The 22,290-nt window shown below is 40.8% G+C and overlaps 1 protein-coding gene across 4 annotated transcripts in view; it reads left to right on the top strand.

The window, feature by feature from the left end:
• The window catches only part of MTUS2 (microtubule associated scaffold protein 2), a 252,775-nt gene that overhangs the window by 84,788 nt on the left and 145,697 nt on the right, over positions 1-22,290 (top strand). For all 4 annotated transcript variants that reach the window (XM_036404074.2, XM_036404071.2, XM_036404073.2 and 1 more), the window contains 2 exons: positions 9,215-11,828; positions 17,663-17,903. In XM_036404074.2, coding sequence (XP_036259967.1) covers positions 9,537-11,828; positions 17,663-17,903 — 2,533 coding nt within the window. In that variant the 5' untranslated portion in view covers positions 9,215-9,536. The remainder of the gene's footprint in view (positions 1-9,214; positions 11,829-17,662; positions 17,904-22,290) is intronic.

Here is a 22,290-nt window from a genome sequence, read left to right as displayed (position 1 = left end):
GCACCCCATTTTTTTTTTAACCTGATTTCAGTGTTTTGCCTTGAAAGCCCAGCTCTTTGGCACATGCTTCAAAGCCTGAACCTCTTCCCAACTTCACAAGGAGGGAGGGAAAACAAGTGTATGGTTGGGGTAAGTGCAGAGTGGGATTACTGCAAGTTGAAACATTGAACTCAAAACATCCCTTTCTCTTCGGGCTGAGGAGGTGGGGGCTTGCTGGTTTTCAGCTGATCTGTATCTGATAGGTACAGGAGATGCCTGGGGCACAACTTTGGATGATAATTAACAGCATTAAAAAAAGAAACAAAAGCTATTAAATCCTGTAATTTTATTGTATATAAATTTGATGTTGAAAAATACAGTAGGGAAAACAATCCCTTAGTGCACAAGCCTTTCTGATTGGAATGCATGGTGATAGAGTGCTGTAGCTGAATTTAATTTCTGTTAATTTAAGAAAATGGGGGTGCAATCTTTTGACAGACAATTTGTTCTAAGTGTTTTTGAGCAACATACACAAAATTTTTTAAGTGGAGCAAATTTAATTGTTTACAGAGCAGTGCTGGCTGTGGAGTGCTTGTAGTACACTTTCAGGACCAGTAGCAGCAGGAGGATAATGCATTAGTTGTGCTTCACCTTTCTGAATATTAAGATTTTGCATTCTGCCTTCTGTGCTCTCAGGTGAGAACTCCCCTGCCAGTTCTCCTTCCTGTGCCCTTGGCCTCCACAGACGTGTGGTGCAGGTGGGCATCTGAAATTCCAGCTTCTCAGTCAGAGTGGCCTGAGTGGAATAATTGTATACGTTCCTCCTACCTTACTAATAGTTGGAGTTACACCTGGAAACCTACTTTATGTACTTTACTGAGCCTGAATAAAACCACACTGAGATGCCCTTCAGCTGGTTGTAGTAACTGTTGTGACCAGGCTACTCTGGTAAAATCCAGTCTGGATTTTAACACAGTTTTCATCCTGACACTGCTTTTTAAAACAAAGTAACAGCGGTTTTTTCCTTCCCTTAGGTCTATCGTCACAAGTCATAATTTGATCTACATTTTGGAAATGTAGGTTTCCCAATCTCCAATGTTTGATCTGTATTTTGGAAATACAGTGGCATTTTGGAAATATGGGTCAAATTATCAAAAATGTTTTTTACTGAGGTTAAAGCAAATGAGCAGAATTTTCTGATAATGCTTCACATTTGTTTCCGTTTTTACTGATGGATTGCAGTAATGTTTAGAAATTTTGACTGCAGTAGCATTTCTGAAATTTGACAGCATTACAGAGCTGGTTGTGGTTCAAACTGAAATGTGCAAACCTAGCAATCTGAAATTAGGGTTCTAAATTCATATTTAGGTATTCAGTTGAGAACTGACACATTTACCTGCTGTTGAATTCAGTAGAATTCAAGAAATTATGTGGAAAGACAGTTTACCCTTGGCTACACTCGAAGTTAAAACTGAGTTCAGTATCAGCTGTAACTGCTTTATCAGCAGTGGGTAAATTTGCTGGAGTAGACAAAGCTTCTGAGTTTCTGGGTTTTTTGCTCAATAGGAAGCAAATTTATGAACTTTTTTTTTCATGTTTGAGTGTTACAACTAAATCTATTTATTTCTGTCTCCCAGATGTTTTTTGGAAGCCAGGAAGGATTTAGCAGTCTTAGCAAAAAAAACAATGATCATTTTGGAAACATTTCACAATCCCCTTTCTGTGTCAAGATTTTGTGCTACACAGAAATAAATTAAGCAGTGTTTTGGGGCCCCATGCATCCACCATCCAGATGTTGCAGATTTTATGATGAACTGCAGTTCATGTTTTTGGATAGAGAGGGACATAGAAAGTTTCTGGCTGGGCTCTGGGAGGCAAAGGCACCAGAAAGGATGGGCAGAATCCCTTTGCTGCTCCCTCTGTTCTGAAAGAGAGCAGTAGGAGCTGATGGTGCCTCTCACCTTCACTGCAATCTCCTGTTTCCATCAGTGGCACCGTGCCCAGGAGTGCTCAGGGGTGCAGTGGGGCATGTGTGGTGCCCCTGCTGGCATCTGGGCAAAAGAAAGAGTGCAGAGGGCTGTCCCCATGCCTCCTGTTTGGGGCTGACCCCTGGGTAATGTCTCAGCATGTAACAGATGGGCTGCACTGTGGCAGCAGGACTTTATTTGATACATAATTTTTCTTCCGTTTGTTTGCACTTGCTTGGGAGGAATCAGTTTTTGCCTTGACTGTATTTTTTGTCCAAGAAAACTTCTTTACTGCTTTCCTTCTTGCCATTTTCATTTGCTTTATGGTGCCTTGGGGTGATAAGGGACAATTTTCTCTCCTTTGGGCTTTTGATTCGAGCTTTCCTTGTGCTGCCTGTGTTTTGCTCATGGCTGTGGCAATAAAGATCCACATAGCTTGGGCTGAGGTGTTGCCTTCCTTGATTTACCAGCTCATACTACTTAAAAAGCCAGGATGCCCTTATCTGATACTGTCTTCACAGTGGCTTTCCCTGAGGTTCTGCTGCTTGTTTTTCTTTCCTCAAATTGAACAGCATTGGGCCCCAGAAAGTATGAGCTGTTACTAAACCTTTAGCCAGGTGCACTTGGAATTAAATTTAATTTGGAATTAAAATAAAATCAGATATTTTTTCAAAGGTTAGTTGCTGTGATTATCAATCAGCCTCCTGGTTGCCATTGCTAAGACAGAGACTTCTGCCTTTTTGGAGATAACTAATTAATAGGATTGTTTATATCAGAGTATGTTGTCTTATCCAACAGTGGATATTTGAAAGCAAGTAGAAATGTAAAAATAAAGAAGTCTTGAAAAACAACTATTCAGGCTTATGCCTGGTGGAGACTTGATTGATGTTAATAGTGAAAATAATCTGTCAGTTTTGATAATGAAAATCTTTAATCCCAAATCTCGTACTCCTTTGAAATAGCAGTCAGCAGGATACTTTCCATATAATGTACTTTGGGAACTCAGCCCTAACAGGTGATAAATTTTTAGAGTATTATATTACAAAATGCAGTTTTGACAAACCCCCCCCCCCCACCAAACTCATACATTTACAAGTTTCTTAAGAAAATAAAATTATATACATTATTTGGAAAGGGTTTTGATAAGTTTTCATTGAAGACATACTGAACCCCACAGAGTAACTGGAGATAAACTATGAAGCTGTACAAAAATTTCTGCTCTCGCATTGCCATTGCCACTGCCATGGCAGGAAAAATTGTGGGTGTGTTCCCCAGGATGACCATGAAAACTCAGGTTTCTTTAGCCAAGAGCACGTGGTTGTGGTTGTTTCCATCCTCAGTAGGGCCTGTGAGATAAACCACTGCAGTGCTAAAGAGGGGTGTTCAGCCAAAGGAGAAGCAGTGCATCCCCTCTGCTCCATCCACTGCGTTGGTGTCCTCCAGCTGCCATACACAGGCAGCTGAGGATGCATGGAAGTGCTTCTAACAGGGAACCTCTCCTTCGGGCTTTTTTCAGTGTATTCAGAAAGGAAAGTTGCACTTGCAAGCCAATTACACATCATGGCACTGCCAGCTGCTGCAGTGGTCTCCAGGCCTGGAGTCTCATGCTGGCAGCTTATTTTTCAGTCCTGTTGTTTCACGTGCTGGCACGTCCCCTCTTTTGGAAGGTGAAGGGACAACCTTGCTTTAGCACCTCTGCCTTTGGCTGTGCTTTCAGGAGTGTTGCATGTTGTGGTGATTTCCAGCAAACTGGAAGTGATGCTGCTTCCAGGGGATCTCTCAGGTGTGTTGTATAAGGAATTGTATTACTGAAGGCTTGACCCAAAAATCTCTCTGGAAATACAGGGAAGAGAGCCAAAAAGAAATGGCTCATCCTAAGTCTAGTGGAAGCAAGAACCAGGAGTTCTCCACTGGGCTTTTTATCACCCTGTTACTTAGGAAAATAAAAATACTGATTTGGGTAGGAGAAGTAACCTTTCTGTGTTACCTGATTAGCCATTTGAAAATCTTGGCAAGATGAAGTAAATTTGAAATATTATTTGGAACTGAAAATGAAAATGTTTGATTTAGAAAATGTTGAAGCTAAATATGGCAAATGTTGAAGTCTGTTTTGCTCATAATAATTTTTATAAAATTTGATAGACCAGCATAAATTGATTAGGTAGACCCTTGATTGATTGATTTGGTTTGATAGACCAGCATAAATTTATTAATTACTTTGATAAAATGAAATCTGTTTTATTATTGAATAAAAATTAAAGTATACCAGAAAAAATTGCCTTGGCCTATGAAACCATAAGTTGTTCTATCTTCAGTTTTTATAATTGTACTTATAAAGGTATAAAATATGCAATCATGTAAATAATGAAATCATTAAAAATTATTGACTATAGAGACATTAGACACACTAAAACACGGAAATTCTGGAAATGCTACAGAGCTGCACTCTACAAAAGCTTTTAATATCTTCAAATAATTTCAGTTTTACTTTTGAATTAGAACTGCCCTCCTGCCACTTTCCAGTGTGTAAAAATTTGATAGATTTGCTCTATCATCTTTTCTCTGCCTATGTTCCAATTGCTTGTCAGGCAGAAAGTTGTCTCTCTGAAGTACTGTCCTCTTCATGACAGACAGCAACATTTCCACAGGACCTGCCAAAGATGAGATTATGCTGTAATTTCCTCAAACAGCTGTGTCTGCTTTGTTATGAATAGAAGCTGTCGGGGACTGTATCCAAATCTTTAGTTCTCACCCTTCCAAATCACATTAACAAAATTATCACATGCCTGGGTGAGCACTTTTCTACCACTTTAAATTAATTCCAATTGTATGTTACCCACTCCAAAAGGTTTATTTGCTCTTTTTTTTAATATCCTGCTATCAGCTTTCAGCTTCTGTCACCATCAGAAATAGTTCTTCATGAAGATTTGGGCTTCCCAAGGAGATATTCCCACCTCCTTTCCATCCAGTGCTGTATTTGTTTCATCTGTGGGCTCAGCTCTTGGCAGCCTGCAGGGCTGGCATAGCATGTGGTGGTATCTTGTCTGCCAGAGAAGGCCTCAGTGAAGCTCTGCCTGGTTTGCCAATCCTCCCCAGTGGCATTTCCTGGGACAACTGTGCATTTCAGGAGGCATCTGTTCTGTTTTCTGTAGTAACTGTAAAAACCGCATCTGTTTCCCACCTCATGCAAATATATCCCTCATCTGCTTTCCTCCATCTCCCTGCATCACTGTACTGGTCAGACAACAGCAGTGTCTTTCTCGTGGGCCAAGATTTCTTCCTGAGGGTCTTTTTCTGCAGGAGATCTGTGGGTATTGTAATGCATCCAAGACTCTCATCCTTTGGATGTGTGCTGCTTGTGCGGAGGGGCAGCAGAGCTGGAGATTGTGCTCAGCCCTTGTCCAGGATGCTCCGGGAGTTTAAAAACTTGGAGCTCTTGATCTCATGATAGCCTCTGAGGAAAATGGCTGGAGATTTCTCACTTTGTGCTTTGAACTGAGTTGTGATCAAGCAGTCATAGCTGCCTTCTGTGAGGACAAACACCCCATCAGGCCTCCTGACTGCTCCCTGAGTCATTGTCAAGTGGGCTGGTGCACAGGTTCCCCCCATGTATAATAGAATCATAGAGTTTGGGTCGAACAGAGCCTTAAAGATTTTCTAGTTCCAACCCCCTGCCATGGGCAGGGACCCTTTCCACTGATGGGGTTGTTTGAAGCCATGTCCAACCTGGCCTTGCACACTTCCAAGGATGAAACAACCAAAACTTCTGTAGGCAACGTATTCCAGTGCCTCACCACTCTCAGTAAAGAATTTTTTCCCAATATCTGATCTAAATCTCTCTTCATTTATCCTAGTCCTGTGAATATTTGCTTATGTAAAAAGTAATTTTCCCTCCATTTTATAAGCTCCTATCAAGTACTAAAAGGCTGCAATGAGGTCTACCTGGAACCCTCTCTACTCCAGGTGAACAACCTGCCTGTGTAATCCTATTTCTTGGGCAGCACAACCCACTACCCCATTGGGCTGAGACCTTTTGCCTTGCAGGAGTGGGCAGCTGACAGGGGTGGCTGGCCCATGGCTGACCTTTCACAGGCTACTGGCTCTGCCCCAGCAATTTACAAACTCATTGTTTTCTGTTGTTTGGGGGTTTTTTTTGTTTTGTTTTGCTTTATGGTAGTAGCAGAGGCATCAGTTCAGTGGCAGATGGTAAATGAAGTGTTCAGGTGCTTCTCATACACATGGTACTGAAAGAGCAATCAGTCTAAGCCATGCACAGTGTTACCAGAACACCCAGATGTTTTTGGTGTATCTTGCTGTAAATATTCTGGGTTTAGACTCTCAGTACTGGGATGGGTAAGCAGCTGTAACAGCCTGTATTAGGAAATGTTTATAGAGAAAGCAAAATTCTCAACATGTTTCAGGTTTTATTTCTTTCTTCCCATTTTTATTTGTACACGTGCTTTGATAATTCCTTTGCATATCTCATAATTATTGCTGTTCTATTTTTGTGACAAATTGAAAACAGAACAACCAATATTGTGGAATTCTTCACAATTTTTCTTTTTTTCAATTCCTATTGAGGATAACAATATTTCTACACTGCTTGTTTAACCAAAAAACCCACTGCTGTTACTATTCAGAAGCAGGCTGCTGCATTCTTTTTCCAGCCAGTTTTATTCTACAAACTTGAGGTCTGCTGATGCAGTCCCTGCTGCATGTCCTGGGGCAAAAGTTATCCAGCTCGGCTTCTCCTTCCTCCTGATGTCTCCAGAGGTTAGGGTGAGACCTGCTGGCCAAATGTAACTTGGAGTGTAGCGGAGGAACTGCAATATCAGATGGGAAGAAACTCTTGTAGGCTTCTTTCCTAGATCATCATTAAATGGGCTCAGGTTTAAAATAGAGTCTCATAAGAGATAGACATCTTAGAAGGAACTTGATATGGCTGGAGTTAAACAGAAGTATTTAATTGTGTTTCTGGCTCCTTGAACTTTTCTTCTCCCTGTGGGATTCATAGCTAAACATAGTCTGGTGGATATAATTTTGTTCCACTCTCTAGCTTGTTCACATCACTTTGTAAAGGGTTTTTGTTTTGGTTTTTTTTCCACAAATACAGTTATAGATCCTGCCAAGACGCTGTGACTTGGAGAGCTATGACTTCATTTTCTACTCTCAGTGGTTCAGAGGGGATATTTTTACATTATACAGTATCAAGAAAATTTCATCCATATAAATCCTTACACATGCCAAGTTCAGTCTTGAAGATTGCAGACATGTTTCTTGTCCAGAGTCCCTAGTGATATGCTGCTAAGTGATGTAGTGTTGTCTTTGTTGGGCTTGAGACTCCTCTTACTCCCTTCTCCTGTTCTGAGGAGGGCATCTGAAGTTAGGAGGTTCATGTCCCTCTCATCTCAGAGCATTCCTGCACAGCAGGGAGTGACTTCAGATGTGTGTGTGTCAGCCAACATCAGTCAAGAGAGGTGAGTAATAAAACATAGAGGAAGAGCCAGCAGAATCCAGACACAGCTGAGTCTTTTCATCTCACTGACTCCAAAGAGCGTAGTGAAGTTGAGTCTGGACAGTGCCATTTAAAATAAACTATCTTGCAGAAAACCCAAGCCAAAGCTTCTAAAATAGCAGCTATTTACAAAAGAATGATCAAATCTAAGGTCCCAAATGTAACACAAAACCATGTATCTTACTTCCAAATGGGCCTATCACAATATGTAAATGTTCAACACATTGACTGAACCAAGCTCCAAAGTTTGTATTCCCTAATAGGAAAATACATTATATTTTTATATTAATTTGGTAGGAGTCTTGTATGTTCTATAGCAGAACCTTGTATTATTTACAAGCTGTGTAGTTATTGTAATGGTAGTCATAAAAGACATTACAAAGTTAAGCAGGCAGTATTCTGCAAAAAAAGAAAATATCTTTGGGTAATTTTATGGGTGTTAATTGTAAGAATGTAGTAGATTTTTCAAGTCTTTGACATCCCTAATCTGAGGCTGGATGTCACAAGAAGAGATGAAATTGGAATGCTGGGTGCATAGAGTCCATCCTTGTCAGCTTTAAGGGGTTAGTCTCAACTGGCAGCATCCTGAGGTTGAGCAGAGCCCTGTGTTTGAGAGGGGCCAGGTCTTTCCTGACCTTCATGTTAATAAATTTGTACTAGCAACGTTAAGCCAAAGTGCTTGGTCTGGTCTCTGAAGCACACCAGCATGGTGTCTCTGCACACTGTGTGTAAAGATGCTTTCAGTGAACACAGGGATCCAGACTGGCACCCAGATGCTGTAGACAGAGCATTGGACTTATTTTGCACTTCTAATTAGTGCCCCTGTGAGCCCCTGGCTAGAAACCCAGCACAGCTGGGAGTATCACAAGTGCTTTGAATTCCAGCTTCTGGGAAATGTGGAGCATGTTACAGTTTCCAGTGTCCATGTTTCTTTATGATGAAGGGTGTGAACACACAGGGTGCAAGAAATATCTCAGAGAGTGAATTTAGGCATGAAACAGACAGAAATCTCACCTTCATCTTGTTGGAGGTGATAGAAGACAAAATCTGGGCTCCCAAAGCCAAACATGTGAGGGAGCAAAAAAGAGATGCACTGTATTGGGATTGGTGTAGAATTCTCTATATTTAAAAATACACACATTCATCTGTCTGAGAAAAAATAGAATTTTTCTTTGCAGGCCTCCAGCCATAGCTTTTGCTTTCTTGGAATCTACAGATCTGGCTAAGAAATGTTGAAGGGGGTGGGGTGTTGGTGCAAGAACAGCATTGATTTCTACAAGGCAAGGAGAGAAACCCATAAACAACTTCTGTGTACCTGGAATTTTATTATTGATGACTAACCTGTACAGTGATGCTTTAAATGCTTCAGTAGCCACTCTTGGTGTAATAATTGTTGAAGCAATATGCAAGTTTAGACCCTCAAGACTGGATCCCATCCTCACCTGGCTATTTTTGTCTATTTCCAGTTGTAAACCTATGTGTCTTAAAAACAGTAACAACCACTCCTCTAACCAGGACAGTTTTTGCTGTGTAACTTTTCGAGTCAGAGATCTGTCCTACACTAAGAACTTTTGCTGGGAGCAAAAGTGTAATTGAAACAGCATTTAAAGTGTTTGAAAACACTCTGTCCTGGGTTTATACCTGGGAGTGCTGTTGATTTGAAGTTTAATTTAGTTAGCATGATTTCTGACATCAGTGTAATGTTGTCTGTTTGGGTTTTTGTTTTATTTGTGTTTGGGTTTTTTCCCCTTAGGTTGGCTGGATTAACTGGCTCTCATTCAGAGGGAACTTGGCAGATCTATTTTGCTTTTGTTGAACCTCTCTACAGCACATCATAAAGATTTCCTAGGTCCAGGAGCTGCAGAAAAGACAACTGAGCAGCAGAAAAATGTGACTCTGAGAAGAGACTTCAAGCCTTCTGATGATGAATTTTCTACTGAACAGTTCTAATTTAAATATATAACTGAAGTATGCATAAAAGTTAACCTGGTAGAGAAAAACATCTTCTCATTAATTAGAACTGCCAAAAAAAAAAAAAAAAGAAAAAAAAAGCAGTCAAAGCTTGAAGCTTCAAAATGAGTGCTCCACTAATTCCAAACAAGTCATGTTATTCCCAGCTTCACGACAACCGCAGTGAAATAAGAAACAACAATGAAAGCATAGTGAATGTTGGGGATACCAATGCCAACCAAATTGTAACAAAAGTTAGAGCCACTGATGGGGATGTTAAGAAACATGATTTGACAGATGAGAGTGGGAATATATACTCTGGAGGAGCAGAGAAAGTGACTCATGTGCCTACAGAGCAGAATAAACTTCTGACCTTCAAAGACTCTCGAACCTGTCACACCAGTACACAGGAGAGTAAGCTGCCCTCCACCACAAGCAGGGAAATGGGGAAAGACTGTAGGACCAGTGAAGCTAAGGATATATCAAGGCATATCAGGATTAGCCGAGGACAAAGTCTGTCCAATTTAAAAAGTAGCACAAATGATGCCAACCTGGAGGTTGTCTCCAAAGGTAATATTGACTTCACCCAGAACATTCCTAAGGGAAAAATGTCCAGGACTGTGGAGGTGGAGAGAATAAAAAGGCTTTCTTTGGGAAGACCAAGTAAATTTTCTCCTCAGCCTGAAACATTTGCAAAAGACAGCGTTGGTCGTGTGTCGTGCAAACGTCTGCTTTCTGCATCATTGGACTCCATTGACAGGTCTCACCACTTGGTAGGAAGTACAGAGAAATCCCAAAAAACATCCACGGATCATTTTCTTGGGATGGTGTTTTGTCCACTTGACAATACCTCAGAGGAAAAGACTGTATTTTATTCCACACCATCTACCTCAGGGAACAAGAAAACAAGTAAACCAGAAAATGTACCAAATGTTAGCATTGAAAGCACATTGCATACTTCTCATTCTCAACATTCAGCTGTTAAGCTCAATGAGGTTGCTAGTAAATCAGAAGCACAATTAGGTCAGGGTGATAAAAGCAAAAAACTGGAGCTTAGGACTGCACCATCTCTACAATATAAAAATACTTATCCACAAAAGATAGAGAGAATTATGCTGGTAGAGTTCCTGGGGTGTCCAAGAGCTGAAAATACAGCAGTGCAGGAACAGAAAAGCTCTGGGTCTGACATGTCAAAAATTCAAGAATCCCATTTTCATGACACCTATAATAAAGTAGAGGACCCATTGTCAAGCCAGGTAGTAACTCATCCTGATGATAAATTGCAACATGAGAACATCGCCATCAGTAGGGAAGGAAGAGGAAGCAATGACAGTGACATCAGGGCAACCAGCCAGGCTGGTGAGGAATATTTTACTGATGAGGAAATGGAAACAATATTTCCACTCACCTGCAGTAGTAAATCCAGCATCAAAGTGACACCGAGAAAAAACAAAAATTTGCATGAAGTTGACACAGGTTGCACTGAAACAGTTGGTGAACAGATATCTTCTTTACATGATATTAATCCACCTGACAGCAAGCCCTTGGAAGTTAATGAGAATAAACTGATGCTAGTCAAAGAAAGCACGGAGGATGCCGTTGTGCCTGCTTCTGATCCATCAGAACATCACAAAGCGCGCAGTGCAGAGACAGTGTCAAACCAACAACCTGACAGTCACAGCAGTGATGTGGAAACCTCAAATGTTTCCAATTCAAGTAAAGAAACAGCTAATGTAGAGAAACAGCCTCCAGAGGAAGCGCCAGAGAGCTGTAACATTCCAACAAAGGCTGATGTCTTTTTATGTGTCCCAACTCCTGTGCGCCCAATGGCAACGCCGGATGTTAATGGTCAGCCCACACTATCAAACAGTAATTTGAAGGACCTTTATGCACTTCATGATGACAAATTGTCACCCTCCTCAGTCCTACCTCCCATTGACAGCACACAGTTGTTAAACTTATCCCCTAAAGTGCCTATCAAGACTGCTTGCAGCAGCGCCATCCCAAAACCTATCCTGGTCCACCCCAAGGGCTCCCTCACAGATAAGGCCGGTGTGGACAGTGACTGCAGTGAAAAGCTGGAAGAAGGTGTTGAGATGAAGCCTGCTATCCCGCGGCCCAAACCTGTGAGACCTAAGATCATCACGTACATTAGGAGAAGCCCTCGTTCGATGGAGCAGCTCGACCCTTTGTTTGCGCCGGCGGGGCTGCCCTTCGACGGTGCCGCGTGCAGCGTGCCCGTCCCTGCCGAGCAGAAGGCGTCCAGCGGAGGGGAGCCAAAGCCCACTGGTGTCCTCTACGACAAATTTAAACCTGACCTCCAGAAGCCAAGGCTCTTCGGTTCTGGACTAGTAGTGTCAGGCATTAGGCCCCCAGGTCATCACTTCGGTCCGATGAGCGAGAAGTTTCTGCAGGAGGTAAGTTTCTGCAGCTTAGACAGCTGCTTTTGTCTGCCAAGTGGTGATTGTTTACATATTTGCTGCTGCCAGAAGTTAGTTCTCAAGCCTCAAATAAGAAATAAATCCTAAAACAATGTGTGATCATTAGGAATAAACTTACCTGACTGTTTCTGGCAGTGATCCTGTTGTGATATCTTAGCTGTTACTGGAAGTTGTTGCTGTGTTCTTCCAGTATTTTCCAGCATATTGATCACCTGCTAGTATTATAAATAGGGATGTTTAGAAAGAAAAAGACATGCTGAATTGAATAAATATTTTTTTTTTTTGCTTCCTGAAGAATAGCCTTGGGAAATTATTGTAATTTGCCCATAGAGTCTCTTCCTTCCTAATGGGAAAGTTGGCAAGTTTTTGAAGATAGAGCACTAGAGGTCTACACTAATTCCATTCTGTTTAGCTGTATGGAAACCCAGGGACCATCAGAGCTCTTTTTGGATTACATATATAATACAAAAGAAGATTTAATGCTGTTTCTTACACTGACTTGCACCTCAAAAAAGATTTCTTCTTTTCCCCAGAAAGCCATCCTAAGCAGCCAAAACGTGATGGAAATCCCTCTAGATGCCTCTGGTTCCAGATATCTCACTGTGTTTCTGCCTTGTTAAACTGGGCAGGAGCCTTGGGTTCCCAAAATCCCTGCTAGGAAATGAGCACAGTGGAGGAAGGATGAGCTTGCTTGTAGGTGGAGGAAGGACAGGGAAGAGCAAGCCATGTCTGTCATGTGCTCTTGCATCCACTGCTTGGGACCTGAGGTGGTTCAACAACCAAGCTTTTCATACAAACACTAAAGATAACACAAGTGATTTTATTTGAACCAGTCTTTTAAAAAAAGGATATGTTTTTTTGCTCTGTGTCTTGTGGTGTTATTAAGGCTATTTTACTCCCTACCTCATTCTACATACAATATAGATCCAAGGGGCAGCGTTAAAATAAAAATTTTAGTGACTCAGTCAAAACCTGGCAAATATCCAAATTAGGATACTGTGTATGAGTGTAGATTGACCCTTATGGCATATTAGCTAGAAACCTACTGTAGTGAGCAAAGATTATAATTATGCCTTATCACAAACACAGAAAGAACAGTACTTGCTGTCCTTTTTCCTTTAACTTCAGTTTTCAGCTCTGTCCCTTGTATTTTATGTCCAGGGAGTGAATTACCTAAGTCTTTGGCAGATTGTCTATTCCAGCCATCATTAGTATATTTTCACAATTTCCTTGTAAGGTGAGGGAAAATTACTAGGTTACTGCTGTTGAATGCATGGCAAAGGAATGAAAGCCAAAATGACCCAGACTGTGCACTGGCTGTTTGACTGTTTATAGGGTGGCAGGACCCTCTGGAGACCACAGGTGTCTGTGAGAATTGGGGTCAGATAATCAGGCAGGATCAGCAGACACATCAGTGAACAAAGGACAGATTTCTGTGCACTGCTGAGGACTGATTTCAGCATGGTAAGGATTCAGGTTGTGAGTCTGCAGTGTAATTTTCTCTAGACTAGGGTTAGAAGTAGGACACATGAGCTGGAGATGATCTTCCCTTCTTCCTCCAAGAAATATTACTTTTGGTGGGTATTTCAAAGAGTTAATATCTGAACCCAAGCAAACTGCTTCTTCAGAGAAGCTGGACTGACTGGAGAAGAGACTGAGAAGAAAAAGTCAAACTGTGGTTTGCATGATGAGTTTGCATTAGGCCAGGATTCAGGAGCTGATAGCAGAAGATGGAATCTGCTTTCTTGGACTGCCACCTTAAAAGCAATAACCTGGTTGTCCTGCCAGCTGGAGGAATACAAAGGGGCCTGATTTGGTTCAGTATGAATCAAGAGAAAGTAAAATGATCAATCCATGAAGGTGAACAGATGCTTAAAAGAGCAGCTGTGCACAGTATGGGTTAGTAGCAGATGAGTGATGTGTAATCCAAAAGAAACCAATTAGGATGCATTGAAATATATCCAAATCACTGAGCTGAAGAGAAATGTAGAAGACTCAGAGGTTTTGGAGACAAGAAGACTCTGGCACGATGGCCACTGTCTTGGTTAGAGAAAAAAATCCAGACTGACCTATTTCACACATGCACTATTGTCTTTGGAGAGCTTTGATTAGCATTTTGTAGCTCCTTGTATAGCTATGATAGTATTAACAGCTGTAATCTCTAAGCTAAGTGGTAGGAACAATTAAATATCCCTCTGGGTGCCAGGCACAGAAGAAATAGGAAGGTGCTGTCTTGGGCAGGAGACTCCAAGAAAAGGCCTGGACAACTTTATGAGAAATACTCAAGGGCTGTCTCTGTGCAGAGGCAAGCCTGCAGGGCTTCTTGAGCTGCCTGTGCCAAAGCCCACTCAGGGCAGCTCAGACAAAAATCCCAACTCCAGCATGAAGGCAGTCCAGCTGTGCTGAGGGCCACAGTGGAATTGAGTTAAGGCTGAATGGACAAAAGAAAAGAAAACCTCTCAAGGTGAAATGCAAAATGCTTAAGAAATCCGGTCCTTTTCCAGGGCAGGTCACTGCTGTCCACATCCTTGATCACAACATGATCCCCATCTCATTGTGGACCTCACCCTCTTCTAGTCAGCATCAGCGGGTGTTTGTGGGCTCTTTGTTCTCCCATTGCCTCTGTGGGAAGTTACAGGGCAAATCAAGTTACAGGCTCCCTAAGAGTGTAGCTGTCCTAGTGAACTGAACAGTGGAATGACATGTCCTCCAAGGTTTAGAACAGGTTGACTGCTGGACTGGGAGCAGGCTTCCAAGCTCAGGATCAGCTCTGCCAGAGCATGCTCACCCAGAGGCTGCTGCCAAGGACCAGGCTGCTGCATGGATCAGCCTGGGAGAGTTTTCCTGTACAGCTACAGTCTGTGTGCTGTCAGAGAGTGGTCACTGGCCACTTTACTCACTGTTTGGTGGCTGCTGCCAAGAGGCCTGACATGGTGAGGGTCTGTAAGGAAGTCTGCTGATCACCAGCTCTCCTGCCTGCCTCACCAAGACTGTGCTGGCCCCATTCAAGTACCTTTTAGGATCTGTTCCCCTGCACAGACATCATTGTGGTCCAAAGATGGACTAAAGTCTGTTGAAACAAAAAGCCTGTTGAGGTAAAAAGGACCTGGGGGAGTTGTTTTATATACAGTCAAACCAAAATTTTTTCCCCTTGATCCTATTATTTGAACTGCCTGAACTGATGTTGCAAACTCTTTTCCAAAGAGTTGCCTGAAGCAGGTGCTTGACAAGCAAATTCTTCCTGGAGGCATTAATGTTTGATGATGTTATAAACAAAGGAACATGAAGGAAAGTGTTGGGCATCCGTACCTGCTGGCCATGCTGCCAGCTCTGCTCAGAATACCCAGCCTGTGGAAATTCCTGTGTGCTCAAATTATTTGTTGCAGACTTTTCTGGCTCATTTCAACAAATCCATTCATGGGTGTGTAGGTAATGAGCAGACAGCCCCACAACAGAAAACTCTGGGCTGACCTTCTTGGTGGGCAGGTTGCAACAGATAGTTTCCCTAGAAATTATCTCTAGGGAATAGAGATCGTACAAAAACCTAGTACAGAGTGCTAACAAATTCACATCTTTCTGAAGAGCTTTAAAATGGCAATAATTTTATACAATTCTATTGAGACCAGTTGAATTTTGCACTTCATGAATTCACAGTTAAATAGAAAGGAAAAAAAAAGTGTATGTTCATAACAAGTTCATGTCCTCCAAAACTGGGATCTTCAAAAAATAGCATCTAATTCTTGAGAGATATTTGGGCAAATTCAGTTGTACTTGATTATCTTAAGGGTCTTTTCCAATCTAAATTATTCTATTCTAAGTTCTTCTCCTTGAGAAGGACTCCTTCCTTGAGATGAGCTTTTATGCTTGTGATTGATTTGGTTTGTGTCCATGTTTGTTGCCCTTCTCTGCTGCTCTTAGCATACTGTCAATAAAGAAAAAGAAATGGGGTGAGAGAAGATTTGAATAAACTGACCCAGTTTATAAAAAATGCTTATTTTGTGTATTTAAAGATTTTCTCTTTTCCTCATACTGAAATATTTGGCATTGGTGCTTAACTTTCATTTAAGTATGAAATGATAGTATGCATAATGTAATCTGATAGAAATAAATTTATCAGGGAGAGAGAAGATAACTGAGGCTTATCCAGAAAAACAGTCTCATATCTAGAAGCTGAAAGTAAGAAGCCAGATATCTGCAGTCCAAGTCTGCAGAACCATTGATATTATACAGCAGAAAACTGCATCCTAACTTTAAATAGGTCATAAGAGTATATTTAAAAAGGAAAGAGAAAGATCTAATGGTAGGAAATAGGACTGCAAATGGAAGGAAAAATATAGGGCAAAACTATAAAGCTCAATGTTTGTTGCATCTGCTCTCCTAGTTCCTGTGCAAAGGACTCAAATATTCTTCCATATTTCATAGTTTAAGGCCAATCTTGTCTCTTAGCATATTAAAGATTTGCTAAATTAGGATTAAAGCTCTTGAAGGAGCTAGGATCAAAGCTTTTATAGCCAATGTTGAACTGCATATTCTAATGCTTATAATTGCTAAATAGAAATTGATTTGGCATATTATATGCATCATAACTTACAGCAGAGTTAATTAATTGGCAGTTACATTTCTTCCTAGGTAGCCTGTGGCACTTCTTGATTAATTTTTAAACAAATTTATTTCAGATTTCCTATTTCCTATGCTTTTTTTCTTTTCCCATGCCCTAAATGGGATGACTGAAAAAATATTCATAGGTCCTTTCTACATTATGTTGATATTGCATTGTATAAGAAAATGGTGAAGAAGTTGGACTTTACTCAGAAGAGCAAACAGTTCTTTGCAAATGTGAGAGATCAAAACTCTGCACTCTTGTCCTGAGTCACGAAGCAGCACAGAAAAGTGGGAGTCAGAGCCCAGCCTGAATGCACAAAGACACAAGGGCTGAATCATGGAACCAGATCGTTCCTCAAGTCCAAGTTCAGTGCTCTGAGCCAGCTATGAGCTGGAAACACTTCCAGCTTGGGACTGACTCTGCTCTTCTTACAGTAAATGCCCATTAAAATACTGAGAGATTTGACACTGATTATAACAGCGCAGCATCTACTTGTGATAAACAGCAAAAGTTTCACATTTGCAAATCTGAGAGTTTTTTCTCCAATTCTCATGGCTATGTGGGTTTTATAGCTCCAATCTGGAATATTCCACAGGCCTCTGAAAGCATAGAGAAATGTGCTTACATCCACAACAAGGTCTCTTTCCAGGAATTAGAGGGGCACAGATTACAATGAACATTTTTCTGTGAGAACATACTGGGGATTCTTTCTTTTTTTTTTTTTTTTTTGTCACAGAAATTATTTGGCAGTACAATTTCTCTGATAAAATGTACCTAAACACCTCCAGCTTTATTTTTAGCTAAGTTAAAACCAACTTCTCCCAGAATTGGGCAAGAATATTTTAAATAACTTCTAACAAAAATTCTATTTACACAGTATCTTAGTATATCTACATGTGTAAATAATATAACTTTTCATGACTTAACAGTACCCTCATTTTCACTAATTGAAGGTCTTCCATTTGTCCATTTTCTTTTGGGGAAGGTATCAATTCTTTATTTGGATGTAGTTGCCTATTGAGAGTGTAATATACATGTTTTTGAAGAGCAATTCATATAGTAAGACCATAAATTTTTGAAAGCTTGCAGTGCTCTGAGGACCAGATTCACAAGGAGGAAATTTAGCCTTTACAAGCAGTTTGGAGCTCCATATTGTCTGGGTTTATTGATTTATTGTGTAATATCTGTGTTAATGATTTTTCTGCAGGTTGGGGAAAGGCCTGCAAAAGATGAATTTTGCCCTCCAGCGTATACCCACTATGAGGTGTCACCAAGCTTTTATCGATCTGCCATGATCCTGAAGCCACAGCTAGGGCTGGGTGCAGTGTCCAGGTTGCCATCTGCCAAGAGCAGGATTCTCATTGCGAGTCAAAGATCCTCAGGGAGTTGTCTCCATCAGCAAGGAGAAATAACAAGTACTCCCAGCCTCTACCATCCCGATGCTTCAGGTAAAGTACAAACTTTCATTCCTTTCCCTTTACTGTTGTCACCAATAAGATACCTTTTTTTTTGAGACAAAAAAAATCACAAAATGAGCAACATTTTGACCTGATCCTACAAAGCTCCAACAGCACCCTTTGAGGTCTGTCTTTTTATCCTGCAACAAGGCTGACTAGGGAGTCTGGGACTTGTGCAAAGTTGCAAAGGTTGTTTAACAGGTCATTGCCAAAGAAAGAGAATAGTTTTCAATAATAATTCTCATTTTTCATCTTCTTATCTTCCTCCACCTTGTAAATGCCTGAAAAATCTTTGGTTTTGTTCTGGGGAAGATAATGAGATATTTTCTTCCATCATGAAGACCCCACCGTTCAGTCTGGATTTGACATTCCCCACCGCGTTGTGCTCTGAAAACCTGGGCAGTGTTCAAATGTGCCAGCAGAGATCTTGATTCTCTGAAGGCCCGGTGTACACCTCTTTGGAGACAACACTTCTAATACCTTTTTCTCCCTAGCTACTGCCCAGCTCAGCATGACCCTGGGCAGAATTACAGGGGAGGGAAAAGCACAAGAAGAGGTGGAAGGAGAAATGTTTGATGTCACAAGAAAGAGAGAGTTATTACTTCTACAGGACACTCCTTAATAGCCTGGAAAAGTGTAGAAGTTTAAAATATGCACAGGGGCAAGTTCAGAGACAACTGAAAATCAGTCATTGTCAGAGTGAAGTGTAGCAGCTGTTTAGCAGCCTAGAATGCTGCAGAGATTTTTAAAAGTAGTCATAAGGACTAAAGTTAATTAATGACTTAAGGTCATATGATCTCTTGCCCCAGGATGGGATTCTTTCTGATGTATCCTTATTTAACCTGTTCATGAAAAACTATTTATAAAAGTCTTTGATATGAGATTTTGGAGCCTCTGAAAGCAGGGCTGCTCCAATGCAGCACCTATTTTCAAGTTAAAATTGTTCCCTAATGTTTTGCCTAACCCCCTTTGTTGCAGTTTGCTTCCTCTTTTATCTGGAGTAGTTGTGGGGTCTTTTCCTCTTTGCAGGTATTTGAAAACTATTACCATCTCTCCCCAGTGCCCCTTTGTCCATACTAAGAAGCAGGAGTAATTTAGAAAAATTTAGAATGGAAATGCACCAGAGCATCTTGACTTTACCCTGAGAGAACAGTGTCAGTCAGTAATACAGGTTGACAGGATTTGGGGCTTATCAGACAATCAAGGTTCTCTGTAATACAGTGCCTCTTGCCAGTATCCTTTACTATCTGACCCTGCACGTGGAGTTTATCTGATGCCATTAGCAGAAGCTGACCAAATTCAGCTGTATGTGACTTCTGAGACACCCCAAGATTGCAGGCTGGGTTGTAAATACCATTTCAGCCCTGTGACTTGAGTTCAGTCAGCAATGAACATGGGAATACAGGTGCAGAGAGTAATTGGATCATAATTTCCATTTAAATGAAACTGCAAGAGACTGTGAGTTCAGGATATGAGTAGGGTAAGCCCTTGTGTTATAGGAAACAGTTTGGGAGATAGATAAGAGAGAAAGTGCAAACAGACCCATTACCAAATAAATGTTTTTTTCTGATCCTCAGAAATGAACACTGCCTTCATTTTTATTCATCCATCACCCATCCATTCTCCATATTATCCTCCATCATTGATGCTAGCAGACATGACTTTTCCTTAGCCACTTTTAATCCATACAAGAGCTTGTCTTGCATGTATTCATTTACCATCTTCTATGTTATGTGACATTTTAAAATCTAAACAGGATCAGCTTATCAGTCCCATTTTTTTGTCTGTAGTACTGCCTTTAAAAAGAGCCAGTACATGAGGCGTGTACATAAGTAAATTGCACAAGCTGTTACTATGATTCTATTCCACTAAAGTTGTATTTCTTAACGTTTTCTTATTTATCAAAAGTTGGGGTTTTTTTGTAATTTTTTGAGTTTAAAAAAATATTTATTTTTTTAATCACTGATTATTTTTTGGACCTGGTCTGCTTTGGAGGTCAAGTTAAATTTATAGCTCTCCATAATTTCCTTCCTACAACTGTTATGTTGCTTGTTTCTCTCAAATCTTTTGATACCTTGCTGTTTCAGAAAGGGTACAAAAGACAACTTCTGGTAGTCCAATAATCTGTCTGTCATCTCTTTCAGGACCCCAAAGTGTGTTTCATCTGGTCTTTGGGCTCTGACTGTTTTATAGATTTCAAATTACACAAGACTTGTTTTGGAGAGGTTGCTAATGTCTCCAGTTTTTCACTGTCCACCCCAGGACACATTGTTTTCACTTCTGGCATCTCTCCTTCCATTTTCCTTGCAAGATGAAGAATGTGTTTAATTTTTCTGCAATACCTTCTTCTGTTATGAAGTACTTTTCACTGCTCTCCTTTGTTTCAATGCCTCTTCCTACTTATCTTTTGTGTACTTCTGAAATCTTACGTTGGTTTCTTTACATTCATTTATTTTGGATATTTTATTTCCCAATTATCTGTTCAAGATTTTGTTATAATGACCTTTTCTTTGACTAAAGCCTTTTTCCTTGTATGTCTCAAATGACTTAATCCTTCTCTTGGCAATGTATAACTTCATAGGTCAGCTTACCAGACTTTTTTGTTTTTAATACTTCCTTTCAAAAAGAATAATGAATTGCTCATGGAAGAGGCTGAGGTAAGAGAAGGTAGGACAAGATTGGTATAGGAGTGCAGAGGCATCAGAGAATTGATTCCTGTGCCTGTATCCACAGCAGAGCACACATGCCGACCAGAGATGGGTTGCTGGTTGCCATAGAAGGGATGTATGGGACAGCACCCCCTGGCATGCCAGAGCTGTTGGGGTGCTAATTAGAGGAGCTCATAGAAGGGCCAGACCTTTTAGCCATCTGTATTAAGGTACCCCACACCATTTTCAACCACTTTCCCTTAATTTGGCTGTTAGCTGTAGTATTATTTGCAGTATATTTGATCTGCATCATTGGTTCTGCTGCACTATTTGAAACACAGGATTAAACACAGCTTTGATAGAGTCATATTTGCAAACATGAGTAAATAACATGCATGAACATATGGGCAGTGTCTGGGATGCAGAGCCAGTAAGACTTGCTCATGGGTGTTGTGGGGTATGAGAGCTTGGGTAACTTCAGCAAGAGCAGCTGGGGACTAAGGGCTATTTTTCTGTCAGGGATACCAGGCCTGCCTTCAAGACTGCTAATCAGCATCTCTTGCAGCTTGATCCTGAGCTTTTAATCCAGTTTCCAATCCTGGTGATATCAGCCCTGCCCTGAGGTAATGGAAACAGGAGGATCAGCCAGTTGCTATCCCGTGGCAGAGTGCGGTACCGCGGCGGCTCTTACACTGAAATCGCTGTGGCACGGTATCGGGGACAGCAGTGGTGCCTCTTAAGGAGGATTTTATTCCCCTTTGCCATGCCATTCATTATGCAGCAGTCTGGTTAAGCAGCACTGATAAGCGGGGTGGTTTGGCCCATGCATAATACTAATCCTCATAAAACTGACTCTGAAGTAATTGATAATTAAATCCCTGAACTGCTGTGATGGACTGCAAGTATTATGAGTGCATTAAGGGTTTTGTTAGCTTTACCTCATGCCAAGTAGAAAGTGAAATAATGATGAGTGCTCCCTCAAGTGTGATCTCTAAGTGTGATGCCTAAAGTGTGGTTAGATCAGTGATCCTTCTTCATCAGTAGGATGTAGGACACATAGTGGCATTGGCTGCAAGTGCCTTATGAAGCAGTGCTGCTCCTTCGGTGGTGCTTTGCCTCAGGTGGGTCAGACAAGCAGCCTGACTGTAAGAAAAAGCATTCTGCAAAGTAGGTAAAATAAGAAGTCACTGAATTATGATCTACTTATAGGTGCCATAGAGTCTCTGAAAGCTTAACATTTGTTTATTTTATGTAAATAGACTCTACTCTTCCTATGGGAAACTTGTAAGTCAAAACAAGCATTGAAGCATACTCTGTTTATAACATGTAAAATATTAATATGTTTTCCTTGGTTATAAAGACTTCTTGAAGCAAGTGTGTTAGGATTTGCATTCATTAGCTGATTATTTTGATGGAATTAATGTCTGATTTTGAAAAGTATAACAGAGATCTCATCGTTAAAGCTTCACTTTAATTATGCTCATTAATTTAACTTAATTCTACATTTTTCCGTAGTGTTTTGGGGTATTTTCTTCTCAAAGAGTGAGTTAATGAAATGTTACTTCCTTATCACCTCTCTGTGTATTAAACTTGTCAGTCCTGAGGGTCTAGCTGCTCCTCTCATTTCTAAGCAAGTCAGCTTTCATTGAAGACAGAATTTGCCCATAAATCAGGACTGCAATATTTGTCATTCCTCGGACAGACACAGATATATGCAAATATTTGTGTCT

The sequence above is a fragment of the Molothrus ater genome, chromosome 2 (assembly GCF_012460135.2).
Source record: "Molothrus ater isolate BHLD 08-10-18 breed brown headed cowbird chromosome 2, BPBGC_Mater_1.1, whole genome shotgun sequence".
In the NCBI taxonomy this organism is placed as follows: Eukaryota; Metazoa; Chordata; class Aves; order Passeriformes; family Icteridae; genus Molothrus; species Molothrus ater.
The sequence above is the reverse complement of the archived record's forward strand: the minus strand, read 5'-3'. Positions and strand labels throughout refer to the sequence as shown.